Source organism: Arvicola amphibius, chromosome 12 (assembly GCF_903992535.2).
Source record: "Arvicola amphibius chromosome 12, mArvAmp1.2, whole genome shotgun sequence".
In the NCBI taxonomy this organism is placed as follows: Eukaryota; Metazoa; Chordata; class Mammalia; order Rodentia; family Cricetidae; genus Arvicola; species Arvicola amphibius.
The window spans coordinates 90,326,602-90,340,492 of NC_052058.2; the positions used below are offsets into that span (position 1 = coordinate 90,326,602).

At 41.2% G+C, this 13,891-nt stretch overlaps 1 protein-coding gene and 1 pseudogene across 1 annotated transcript in view; both read right to left on the bottom strand.

Moving 5' to 3' along the window:
* Thsd7b (thrombospondin type 1 domain containing 7B) overlaps nt 1–13,891 on the bottom strand; it is a 705,347-nt gene that overhangs the window by 350,745 nt on the left and 340,711 nt on the right. The window contains exon 9 of the mRNA XM_038349733.1: nt 13,342–13,457. Within this exon, the coding sequence (XP_038205661.1) occupies nt 13,342–13,457 (116 nt within the window). The remainder of the gene's footprint in view (nt 1–13,341; nt 13,458–13,891) is intronic.
* On the bottom strand, nt 402–607 carry LOC119827823 (annotated as a pseudogene).

The window sequence follows — 13,891 nt, forward strand, 5'->3', positions numbered from 1 at the left end:
GAAAAAAGTATAGTTGATTTTTTTTTTTTTTTTACTCTTTAGGGGTTTGCCACCAAGCCATCAAATAAATATATGGAGATTTATTCTTATTTATGAATGCCTAGCCTTAGCTTGGCTTATTTCTATCCAGTTTTTCTCAAATTATCCCATCTATTTTTTGCTTCTGGGCTTTCACCTTTCTGTATTCTATATACCTTTCTTCATTTCTTACTCTGTTTCTTTTTGTGTGTGTGTGTGTGTGTCATGGGAAAAATGTTTATTTTGAAACTATTTTAGTTTAGAAATACAAAACCTCTTGGGGAGGGGAAAAGGAGAGAGAAACATAAAGTATACAGGCAACTTTTTACTTCATAAGCTTCTCACACCCTCATTTGCTCCTAGTTCCAGGGAAGAGAAAGCACTCAGCCACCCACAATAATGTTATTAATAGGGATATGGATCAGTTTCACAAAGAAGCCAATGAATCCCATGATAGCAAATCCTACGGCTGTGGCCATGGCAATCTTGTGGAATTCTTTTCTGTCGGGCTTGGTGCATCTTTTACCAGCCTAATTGAGTCCTTTACGAACTGCTGACTTGGCTCAACAAACTGCATTACCTGATCCATGACTGATGGTGGGACAGCGGCTTGAGGAGGTAGAGACACGTAGCTTAGGAGAGGACTCTTCTTACTCCGTGTCTAACTGTGTGGCTGTGTGGCTGGCCCCTGGTATCCTCCTCACCTCCTTTTTTTTTTAAATCGTTCCTCCCTCTTCTCTGTCTTCCTCCTATTTATTCTCTCTGTATGTTGGCCCTGCCTATTTCTCTCTCCTGCCTAGCTATTGGTTGTTCAGTTCTTTATTAGCTCAATCAGGTATTTTAGGTAGTCAACACAGCTTCACAGAGATAAACAAATGCAACCTAAAAGAATGCAATACATCTTTACACCATTAAACAAATATTCCACTGCATAAATGAATGTGACACATCTTAAAGTAATTTTCCACAACAGAAAAGATTGCTTATGGATGTGGGCCTCTTTCTCTTGTATTTTGTAGGACTGCTTTGGATATTTTGTTAGAGCTGGCATCTGTATTTGCTATGGGTTGCCAAATTCTAATCTATCCCTTATTTTGACTAGATATTCTTGGTAGTGGGAATAGGAAGGAGCAAGGATTTATTCAGATCACCGAGTTCAGACTCTTCAGAGGGTCACAAAGCAACTCTCTAGGAAGCTCCAAGCTAGGCAACTATCCAGAGAGGTGACCCATGGGAGTTAGGGAAAGAGGATGGCTGTTTGTAGCAGAAGGGTCAGGGTGAGCTCTGTGGAGAGGAGAGCACAGCCTGGTATGATTGTGGTGGTGGAGAGAAAAAGACATTCTAAGCAGAGGGGAGCAGGCTCGTCCTGGTGTTTTCAGTTATATTACTGTTAACTTCTGAAGAGCACCCTCCCTCTCTCACATCTTCCATGGTTGTCCCTAAGGAAACTGTGCTGGCCATCATTCCAGGACTGTTTACCTCAGCACTCTATGCGGAATCAACAGCCCTGAAGCCTATAGGCTCAATGTTTGCAGCTGTATAAATGCTTAGGGTCTCAGGGCTCCAAGTGTTTCTTATACACCTAAGCTTTGCCAATGGGGGCTCTATGTTTCAGCTTCTGTTTACTCAGACAGAAAATGAAAAAATAATGGCGTTCAACATAAGGTTGAGGTAAGAATTAAATAGGTTAATGAAAACATTTAAAACTATATCATAGCATTTTGAAATGTGTATTATTAATTATAGTCAGGTAAGGTGATAGATATGCTGATTAGTGTATTGAAACATTATACCATATAGACATCATTTATCAAAATGTCACACTGTAGCCTAGGAATATATAAAAATACAATTTTAAAGAAAACCAAAAGAATTGCATAAGCTATTTCATATCAATAAATTATAGCTATTGTAAATATGATAAGCAGTGAGATGAAGCAAAACTCCACAATTCCCTAAGAGTTAAGTGTATCTAGATTTCCATCCTAAACCAAGGGCAAATCACTGAGTCTCCTGAGTTGGCGTTTACCCCTATGGAGGCTCTGTGTCCACGAGGGAACCCTTGAGGAGAATGTTTCCTCATATAGGGTAACAAATGACTTTCCTTTGTGACTGGACATCACACACCTATGGGACAATATATGAAAGCAACTTGTTTGGCTCCCATGGAAACTAAGTTTGACCCCCAATATATTTGTAAAACAAAACAAAACAAAACAAAACCCTCAGATGTGGTGGTGTGGCATTTGTAAGCCCAGTGCTGTGGAGGTAGAGGCCAGAGAATCACTGGGCCTCTCTGGCCATCCACCCTAACCTACTTAGAGAGCTCCAGGTCAAGGAGAGACTACTGTGAGGCACAAGCATTATACAGCTCACAGATCACTAGGCAAACTAACTGGAGTAGTGGGGCACCCAATTTGCTGAGCTTTGGAAACACTGCCTTTTGGATAGTCAAGTCACTGCCAATTCTGTAGAAACCTTGTGAAGTCATGGCTCTTCTCCCTTCCGTAATGGGATTCATCCCGAAATATCCCAGCAGTGTATAAATCATTCGTTGAGATAACTTATTCCTGTACGGGCAATTGGATGACCTTTTCCACACTGCAGGCCCTGGTGTGAAAGCATTCACTCAGCCAAACCTTTGTTCTCATAGTCAAATCTACATAAAGCTGGACCCTCACAATTATCCTTATTGACAAGACTCATTGACAAGAAAGGAACCCTGAGCAGGAGGCACTCAGCAGGAGAAATGGTATGTTTGCTCTTACTGATAAACAGGTCTGGGTGGCCCTGAATTCTCTAACAGCCGACTTAGGAGAGAATAACCTACTGGCCTTTGATCTACCCTAACAAGCTATTAATATTCTGTACTTCCTTCACTTTTCACATAACGCAAGGTCCGAGTCTAGGAAATTAACTGTTTGTACCTTTACCCCTAAAATATACAGGAAAAGGTTGGTTCACTAAACCAGCCCCAGAGAAAGTAATTCCTTCTCACCTGGGTGCCAGCAGATACAGCATCCTGATGCTTAGCATGGAGAGCCAAGCTCCATCCTAATCCTCCCAGAGTCTGCTGGGTAACTTCACAGCCACGCCCCCTCTGAGACATAGGGTGCCTACCTTGTCAGTCTTTTACCCATCCTGTTATCCCTAAGAAATGCATGCTTGGTACCACTGTTATTTAGGAGAAAATTGTTAACTATGTCCATGTGGGCATACAAACTGGAAACCTTGTGGGATGGGTAGAACAGCAAGGAATATGAAGAGAAACATCAAGGAGAAACATCGAAAGGGGGACATCAAGACAGCATTAGAGAGAGCACAGAAAGAATAAATGGGACATGATAAAAAGACTTATGAGAGCTAATTTATTTTATTTACCCTCAGATCTTATTAATCAGATTTTGCCTGCGATAGCCATCCTTCTGAATCCTGAGAGGTTTAGTGGGGCTTAACCCCAACATGAAACTCGATAAGAGACCTTGTCACAGAAACACAAGATGGATGGGTCTGTGAAATGCCCCCCCAACCATACCCACATCTGCACTCACATGTATACCTGTATATACACACACACATATGTATATACACACTGACATCTGCATTCACATGCATATCTGTACACACACATACTCTCTCTCTCTCTCTCTCTCTCTCTCTCTCTCTCTCTTTCTCACACACACACACACACACACACACACACACACACATACACACACACACACACAAAGTCATGGGAAATCTATAAGGTGCAACATCCACTTCACAAGTACCAGAACTCAAATTCTCCACCTAGGAATAGACAAACAAGGTGAGCTATGTGTTGAAAGCTGACTGTAGACTCAAAGATGCCTGTTCTGTTTGACCTAGAACACTGAGAAACGTGGAACGATTTTTTTCATCTTACTGAGTCTCTCACCTGTTGATAAAACTTGTTTACCTCCTGGGACTATTGGGGGAGAGCAAGAAGAATTTGGCTGATAACTCTGGACTCCCTATATCCATAATTATCTATGTCTATATCAGAAGGAAAAACAAGTAGGTACAGGGACTTCCTTGTGAAATACTTCCTGGGTGGACAGTAACAATGCAGGATGAGAGTTCTGAGTCATGAGCAGGAATTTTCATCCTAAGCCATGTTCCTTCTTGTTCAGACAAAACGAGTCAGGAGAATCTGAGAGAATGTTCATATACATACATATACATACATACATACATACACACATACATACATCTAAACATATACACACATATATACACACGGATTTGACGTTGTGTTGAATTTTAACAGAGACAGGCAAAGAAGTCATAACTTTAGAAAAATCTCATGGTAAGAAAATAATTTAAACAAATTTTAATAAAGATAACCTCATTCCATAATAGGTGCCTAGTATTTGTTGAGAGAGGATGACTTTAAAATTTCTATGCAGAATTCCATGGTTTGGTAGAAGGTGATTGATATCTGGATTCTTCACAAGAGTTTGTCATTCTTCCTACTAAATTATCAGGAATATTTATCGAACATGGGGGCTACCCAGTGATCTGTGAAGTTTAAATTACACACTAAAGAGAGAAACTTACACCCAGGGGCACCCACAGAGAGACAAAGGCTCTCAGTATATCAGGGCTTAGTTGAGAGGCATGGTGGGTTACACATCTCAATTGATTTCTTAGAGAAAACCACTCTGGAAGAAAAAAACCTTACCCATAATTCACTACCTGGAAACTCAGCAGCACATTTTGTTTCTTTATTGAAAAAGGAAAGTGTTGCCTTCAACCTTATCTCGAGGCAGAGTTCAGTGCTCAAGAGCTTGATCATTAAAGCACATCAGAGCCATCATCATTTGGGAATGAATTAGTATTTTATTATCCACTGCTCCTATGGACAGAGGTTTGAATGTACCTGTAGGGAGGAGGGAGGGGGAGGGGAAACAATGGGCCTGAAATGGAAAATCAAAGAGGAGTTTGTGTCTACATGCGCTGAGTGGGAGGAATGTGGAAGTCCAGTCTGGAACATTTTTATCTTGGACATTCAAAATGATCAGTCCTAACTGTACTAAACCTGACAAATAATCTGCGAAAGAAATTTTGCTTTGCCTTTTTTTGTTTGTTTGTTTTTTGAGGAAACAGCTCTAGCTATCCTGGAGCTAGGAACGATGGGAGAAGAGACCTGGAATTTATTAGCACTAGTTAGGGGTCACTCTGTTAAGCATTTTATCACTGTGACAAACACCTAACATAGCAGCTTGGAAAAAGAAAGGATCTAATTTTGATCACAAGTTTCAGAGGTTCCTGCCTACAGTCTGAGCTCTGTTGTTTTAGGCCATGATGGGGCTGAGCACCATAGCAGGGAAGGTTGGGAGGAATGAAGTTGTTCTAGAGATACTCTAACTGTGAACACACTCAGTGAATGACTTCCTCCAGCAAGGCCCAGTCCTAGAGTTTCTACAACCTCCCAAGATAACCGTATCTATAGGGGAAACTCTTTCAAAACAAGAGGATTTGAAGAAGGGACAGTTACTAACCAAATAAATCTTAATACCTATCATGTGCCAACCACAGGAGAACTGAAAATTCTTATTCCCTGCTGCTCATTGGTCTATCCAAGGAAAACAGAGGCATGGAAACAAATGTCATAACCTCAGCATGGAGAAGATTCAATACTGCAGGATATACTGGAAAGACATACTGGAAAGATCCTGACTTTCAGGATCCCCTATTGTCATAATCATCATCATCACCACCACTCGATAATCATGGTAAGGACTCTAATATATGTCCATGAGCCTGGCATATTTCTATATGTCTCGGCCTCCTTATAAGGCATATTTGTAAAATAAGCGATAGGTTATCTCAACTTACGGAGGAAGCTGAAAGGCAGTAAGTTTCAAGTAACTTGTAATTTCCACTCAAGGTTTAAAAGGAGAGAAGTGTGATAAGAAGTGTGTAAAGGAAGTGTGACACAGGAATCTACGACAGGAATCTTTGAGTGTGTGTGTTAATCAGAGGCACTGTGGAGGTCAGGAAGAGGGGACAATTCAAGAGAAAGGCAAGGGAGCATAACTGGTGTGAAGTGGGATGGAGGATGGGATGGGGTGGTCATGGAAGAACAGGTAGAAAAGAGAACGTGGGAAGGAATAGCTAACACCGGGGAACATTGGAAAAGTCATCTGAAAACCCACTACTGTAGAATCTCCCTATAATACCCACAGACACGCATTCTGAGAAAGAATTTAAGTGAATTTACAGTAAAATGGAGGACAGTCCCTCACACACCATAGGCTAAAGGCCAATGGTAGAATGGTAGCAGTCGGATCTCTCTTTGGAGTTGTTGGTATGGGGTTTTATAAACACTCAAAGAGTACTGGCTATTGTCCCTGTTCTTTTGTTTTCCTCCAGAACGTCATGCTAGTATCCTATTGCTGATGACATCCCCTACCAAGTCATAAAACACAAAGAATCAAGCTGGTACCATGCTGGAAACTTCATGCCCACTAGCTAGCTTTCATTGTGCTGGAAAGCCAAAAAAAGAAAACAAACATCAGTCTTATCCCTCTGTGAACACTGCGAGCTACAACAGCAACCTACCTGGTAGAGATGCCAATTGGTACAATAGTGGCAGGAATGTAATGGGCGGGGGGGCGTTGCAGTCACTTTCTGATTAGATTTAGGTCCTTTTCCACAAGGTAAACCACATACCTTGAACTAAGATCTTGGCCAATTATTTGTTGCTAGTAGGTCATAGGTCCTGGGGGAGAACCTACATTATTTTGCCAAATAAACTTGATTAAATCAACTCCTAATGACTTAATTTTCTATCTATCTCTTAGTGCATCTCAAATCACACTCGAGATTTTTTTTTTGTTTTTAGTAGCAGTTGGAGATTAACATGGAGACCCACAACTGGTCAATATATGAAAAAAAGACTATGCATTGCTGAGGCCTGAATGGGTCATCTCTATGCCAACCCTTCTCCAAAGGCTCAAGGCTAATCACTGAAGAGGAAGTAGCAAGAGCCGAAGAGCCAGAGGTGGCAGATGGCGACAAGGAAACAGTGTGTTGTGAACACTGCAGAGAAGTTGCCCATATGAGCTCGTAGCCCAAGACCAAACCAGGCACAAATCCCATCATGGAGTGGGGCGGTGCTCTTGAAATCTCAACCGCAGTGCTCAGATGGACCTTTCACCTACACACCTAAAGGTTAAGTGGACTTAGTGGATTAAAAGAAAAGCTAAAATTCAAATGATGAGCACGTGAAATTGGGAGGGAATAATAAAGGAATTAGAGCAAGGGAATGAGGGATTAACTTTATTTAAAAACAAAACAAAACAAAATCCATGAAAAAATTCATAACCTTAACTGTATGACACGTGACCTAAGTGGATTTTGTTTGTTTGTTTGTTTGTTTGTTTTTAATCACTGTCTTTGAACCTGGAAACTCAAGACTTAACTCCCAGGGCTAAGACTGGAGGAAATGGATACCATCAAATGAGGTTTCCTGCTGACTCCCAGCACAGCCTCCTGCTGCAGGCTTTCCTGTTACCATAGCTCTACCATGCAGCTCACTCCTGGAGATGAAAGCAGGAGGCACTCCCTTGGTCTTTAATTAGGAGACTGGCAAACAATTAATTAAAAACCCCAAGGTTTCCTGGAAGTTATAGAAGATATGCTTTGTATATGCTTCATTTCAATCTCCAGACTAATCATTTTACCTCCCTTACCTCCTCTATATCCGTTCTTCCATAAAGTCATCTATACATCTGAGAAAAATTTTTGATTAGTGAAGTCAGGAGAGAAGATGAAATAGGAGAGTATAGACAAAGCAAGAACACCCAGCGGTGTGATCCCTGTCCTATGCAGTCATGGGGTATTTTCTATTAATTATTAATGCATGATATTTAACATTTTATTAAGTTATATGTGTGATGATACTAATTAAATGTTGAAAATACAAAATAAGTCCCATGCAAGGCAGCCTGATAGAGATCTTGTAGGAATAACGTCATTGGCTTTAAAGAGAAACCATGCCAGGTGCAGTGACTCATATCTCTAGGTCCAGCACTCCAGAGCTGAGGCAGGAGGATTCCCATGAATTATGATAGTAATGACAGCGTTGACTAAGATAATTAACTTGCAATAAGAAATTAGCAATGCTGTCTTCTAGTAGACTAAAATGTATACAAAGATAAACTGAAAAATATTAAGCTGTAAAGGAGTATTTCTGATCCCACTACCTGGAAGATTTATCTCTAGGGAGTTTCAGTGCTGTAAATGCCCTTTAACCTTTGCAGATTGAGCCCAGGGTGGTCTGTGGTGATCCTCAGTCTAGAGTACACTGAGGAAATTCCACGGGGGTAAGGAAGATGGCAAGAAGCATATTGCACTTGTCATTACTGAGCCAACCTTAGGTCCTTTCAGGCAGGCATTTGCTTTATAGGCTGAAGAAGGCATGGAGAAAATAGCAAAAGAAGCACCATGAAAAGCTTTTTAAGATCCGATTAATTTATGACAGAGACTTAAAAATTAGAGAGGCCACACAGGGCTGAGCCCTGATCGAACTTTGATTTGTGTAGAAAAGGATGTGGAATGATTATTAATGCTTTCAGGGCAGATTTAGATAAGAAAGCATAAGAAAAGAAATCTGTTTGGCTACTAGCCAGAGATGGTTCATGACTTGAAAATGCCTTTTAGTCTAAGGGATTTAGCTCATAATCCCAAGCAGGACAAAATAAAACCTGACACAGCTCACTCATTGCTAAGATACAAATCATCGCTAATGTACTAGGCCTCTGAACCATCCTGGCTTTTCTGGGGGTTTAGGATGGATTAGGTTGGAGATTCACATAATCTAGTGATTTCCCAATCATACCACAGACGAATTAAGTCAGAATGTCTGACAATAGAATCCAGGAACAGTCATTTGGTATTTTTTAACAGATTCAAAGACAACTTTCAGGAATACATACATCACATCACTGTCCCTCAACTTTGACCCAACCTACAACCATAAATTATCTGCCCTGATGAGTTGAAATTACAAGTTACTCCACTCTGCCCTACCTCCTGAGTTTTCGGTAGGGACCAAACATTTTTCTCAACCATGCTACCATGGCACTCATGTTTCCTCCTGAGGGTCTGACCTAAATCTATGAACTCACTTTTAACTTGGAAGCTGACATTTTCTTACTAAGAAAATCGCTAATAAATTCCGCTCTACTAGAGTTCTGCACCCAAAGTATAGGAAATAGCTTGGAGCTTAGAAAGAGACCCAGGTCTTAGAAAGAGACCCAGAACCCAGGTCTATTGTATTAGAATCTGCCTTTCACAAGCTCCTCAGGGGTCTGCTTTCAGTTTCAGGTTTGAAATGCAATATTCTGAAGTCCTACTCAAAGCATTCCAGGAAGGACAGTCTCAGGGACAGAGAACCTATGCTTTAGCATCTCCTTACAATGTCAGCCTCCTACCGCATACGTGCCAACAGTCTTGGTCACCCATCTAATGTCTACTATGTGTGAGGTGGTGATTTAAGTTTATTTCCTTAGGATGTGTGCAACTACTAAACCCATTTCCCAAATGAAGAAACTGAGGCGGAAGAGATTAGCAGGACATTTGAGATGCCAAACTGTAAATACAACTCATCCACAATGGAGTCTCTGAAGAGTCCAAGATAAGACTAGAGAGATGTAGATTCCAAAAATAAGAATGTAGAAATAAAGAAAAATAAAGTTGTAAGCCCAGGATAATGAGAGCAGGCTGTCAGCATCTTTCTCAGAAACCTAAGAATTAACTATTAACAGTGGGTTACTCTGCTTTACAACCTATAGCTCTGTCTGCAAGGCTGAAGCGGCCCTCTGTAAACTAAGGGTCACTCTGCAAACTAAGGGTCAGCTTTTAGAGAACCCCTGGCCACTCATGACCAGCCATTGATATGAGCTGACTTTTAAATGATGGGATGTACCTGACTTTTTGGCTATTCATTTTCCCATACCCTTCCCTGCTATGTGAAACTGACTGTATCAGAGGACTTTAGAGCTTTGGTAAACACCGTCAGAAAGTGCCAGAGAGAAACATAGGTTTAAATAAAAAACACCAGTTTAACTAAAAATCTCTGTTAATGGAAGTTGCAAAGAAGGACAATTTGTATCTGAGTTTTACCTTGCGATTGTAAAAATTTCTTTGTTCATGCCTAATGCTTGTTGCTTCTTGCTATAAAAAGAGGGAGTTCATAGCCTTACAAGTCCATCTCTGGCTGTGGTCTCGGCTATCTGAAAAGCTTTTTGTGCCCTATGGAGATTTATTTATTTTTTATTTTTTATTGGAATAAAGTTTGCTTCTGGTCTAATAGACTTTGGAGTCAGTTTCCCTCTTTGCGCAACCCCTGTGTTAAATACTCACAGTCCCCAGATTTCTGAAATGAAAGAAGTTGAAGAGGGGGTGAGAAGCAGGGGGTTTTGAGGCCCTGCAGACCAGTGGTTGGAGCACAGGATGAAGGTTTGCCCTTTAGGCCCCATACAAGTGCAAATGCCTGGCCCCTATCCCACAGCTACTGATGCCAAATTCCTATGCATAAGGACAGTAATCTGTACTTCACTGAGCTTCCAGGTGATCCAAGGGTAGGAGCATTTGAGAACAACAGGCTTCTTTGCAAAAAAAAAAAAAAAAAAAAAAAAATCCCCACCTCTTAGCATCCTCTGATTAACCCAAGCTTCTTTAAGAACATGTTCCAGGCATGTGACTAAACACAAGAATAAGCAGGAAGCTGGAAGAAGTCTAAAAATTGAATCTTTACCTCTTCAGGTCTCTGGCTGCACAACTGTGAAAAGGCTTATCTAGGTTTGAAGAGTTAGAGGCAAAAAGACACCACCGAGACTTTGAAATTATTATCATTGCAACATCTACCATGTAAACAACTAATTGAATTTCTGGGAATTGGAGTCAAATTTAAAGCTGCTCCAAAAACAGTTATATTATAGGCTGTGATTTTCAAACCCCCAGCCAAGGTAAGAAAAAGTCTTAAAATGCAGAGCAAATTTTGTTGCATGCAGACTACACCCTACACCATCAGGCAGTGGCTGAAGTAATTCCTGCTTGCCAGGGTGCCCCAGCTCAACCAAACTAATCTGGTTTCCAAGGTGACAGGGGACTTTGATGACACCACACTAAATTTCGGCTTCCAAGGGGGTATTTTTTTTTTAATCACACTTTTTCCACTTTGTAACTACTGAACAAAGGGATTATGCTAAGCCCTGATGAGTCAGAAACTAAAAAAAAAAAAAAAAAAAAAAAAAAAAAAAAAAAAAAAAAAAAAAAAAAAAAAAAAAAAAAAACCATAAAACAGGAGACTCTTCAACCATTCGCCTGCATTTTCCCAATATTTAGTCTATATTACTATTAAAACTTAAGGTCAATTCCTTCAACTCTTTTTTTTTCAAGACAGGATTTCTCTGTAGTTTTGGAGCCTTTCTGGAACTCACTTTGTAGTTCAGGCTGGCCTTAAAAATGTAGAGATCTGCCTGTCTCTTCCTCGTGAGTACTGGGATTAAAGGTGTGCGCACCACCACCCTGTTCAACACGCTCTTCAACACTGATCAGAACAGAGGCTGCTTTTTGGTTCCACTGTCTTTCCTGGCTGTAGCAAACCCCACTTACCCGGCTCATCTACTTTGGCTCTTTATTCCACAATGTAAATGCAGAGTTTCTGGAAGAGATTAGCATTCTCTTCTCCCAAAGATCAGTTAGATAATCCTCTAAATTCCTTCTGATTCAATATATTTATTCGCGATTCTGCCCTTAAGCAGAGCTATTCTATTAACTCTGTGGAAATGTTCAGAAGGTGAATGGCACAGATGTAAAACTCCACGTGCAGGTGGCGTCTTTGTAGCCTAAGACACTGAAGGTAGTAGCCAGCACGCTGAGAGTCCTGAAGAGATCAGGTGACTTTGGATCTGTGGCAATGCTGGCCCTACCTAATAAAGTCACGCTACAGATGAAAGGATGAGGAAACCCAGACAAACGTGGCTGTGATTTTCCAGGGGGAAGCAGGACGTTTTCAGTGTCTGACAGGTTTTCTATGCACGGCTGAACACTTCATTTCTCCATTGAGCTAGTGCGGCAGCAGAGAAAGTCACTCCCTGCTTGTAAAGTGCCACCCCCATGATCATGGGTGTCTCAGAGAAAATCACGTCTGGGCACCATGGCTAGCGCTTTGATTGATCTTGTTTTTGCTAGAATTCCATTTCCTTATTGCAGCAGGGGTAAAATCTTAGGGACCAGGACTAGGGGTTCACTCCAAACCTCAGACTAAGACAGAACATCGCAGCTATGAATTATCTCATCTGGAAGCTTAGCTAAGTCTGGGAAACTTAGTCTACTATACACAGCTTAGACGTGGCTCTTCCGTGTCCTGCATAACACCCAGGCACATAAATCACCACCCAAAATAAATACAAAGAAAGATAAATCTTATGTTTCCAGTGTTTGTACTTGTTCAAGGATTATTGACACAGTTGCTCTGTTTTTTTTTTCATGCAGTTATGCTTATTACCAGTTTAAACACAGTGATTAAGCTCTATATGTTAATTAAGTGTGTTCAACTAAGTCGAGTACACACAGCAGCTCTGCGGTTGTAATTAAGCTTCAGAAGGAATCCCATAGGAATAATGTTCCAAATAAGACATTGATAATGATAGTTAGCTAGTTGTTACTACTTAAAGAGGTCTTTCAGACATATGATAGTAGGACATATTGTAATGGTCTGCCCCACCACCACCTGGGTATCCTGCCCCTTTAAGAGACAAGCCTACTCTCCCCCTTGTGCTGTGGCAAGTAGATCTTCCTCCAGCCTCTCTCTCCTCATCCCTCTTTTGAAGAGGTGGCTGTTGTCTCTCTTGTCCCCACCCAGTCTGTCTGTCTGTCTGTCTGTCTGTCTCTCCCTCTCCCCCTTCTAAACAAACTCCATACCCACACTCTCTGCATAGTGTGTCTCCCTCCCCTCCCCACCCTGCCGCTCCCCCTACCCCCAGGACCCGCTGTTCCTCACGAACCACTGATGGTCCTTGGGGAACTGCGCCGCCTCTTTCTAAACCATAACACATATGTATTCATAAAAAGTATACGAATCAAATCATGAATCTGAATATATTTTCTAAGATCTAAAGAACTGCTTATATGGGACTATGTATATCCCTTTACTCACTTTCTTATCATCCTAACACCCAGACAGATGAGAAGAGGTTCACATCCCACAGTCCCCCACATGTTCTGTAGTGAGAACTGGTTCAAATGGCTAGGAAAGAAAGCAGGCTGAGAGCATTCACCACCTACCTGGCTGACACAGACGTGGGCAGGGTGTCCACTCGCTAAAAGCAGTCACAAGGCAGTCTTTCTTGCATGGGAGAAAACACGGTCTTACAGTTTCGGGCCTTGTAGACTCTGGACATCTGTCAAGGCAAAGAGACTACGTCAGTCTTTCAGAGACTAGATATGGATTGACTTAGAACTGTGAGGTTTCAAGCAAAAGACTGTTTCTCTTATCGGAGGTGGAAAAAAGAATCAGGAGATGGTGACCCCTGCACAGGAGGTCATGGCTAGAGGCCAACTCCAGCGCACTTGATTCTGACACCAAAGTACTATTCCCTACAGCAAGGAAAAAAGATGCCGTTCTTAAAATTAAGAAAATGTCAACTGTCATATCACTGGGGTCAGTTCAGATAGTATGTGATTTTTTTTCAGAATAAACAAGTCAAAAATATGTTTTCAGGTGTTGTATCAAATTACAGATTGCTACAGAAGGAGAAGATGTAGAGCTAGGTATACAAGAAGGAAGAGTCATTAGAGTTCAGTGAGAATGTTGTGTGTCTCTGGTCATTAAACA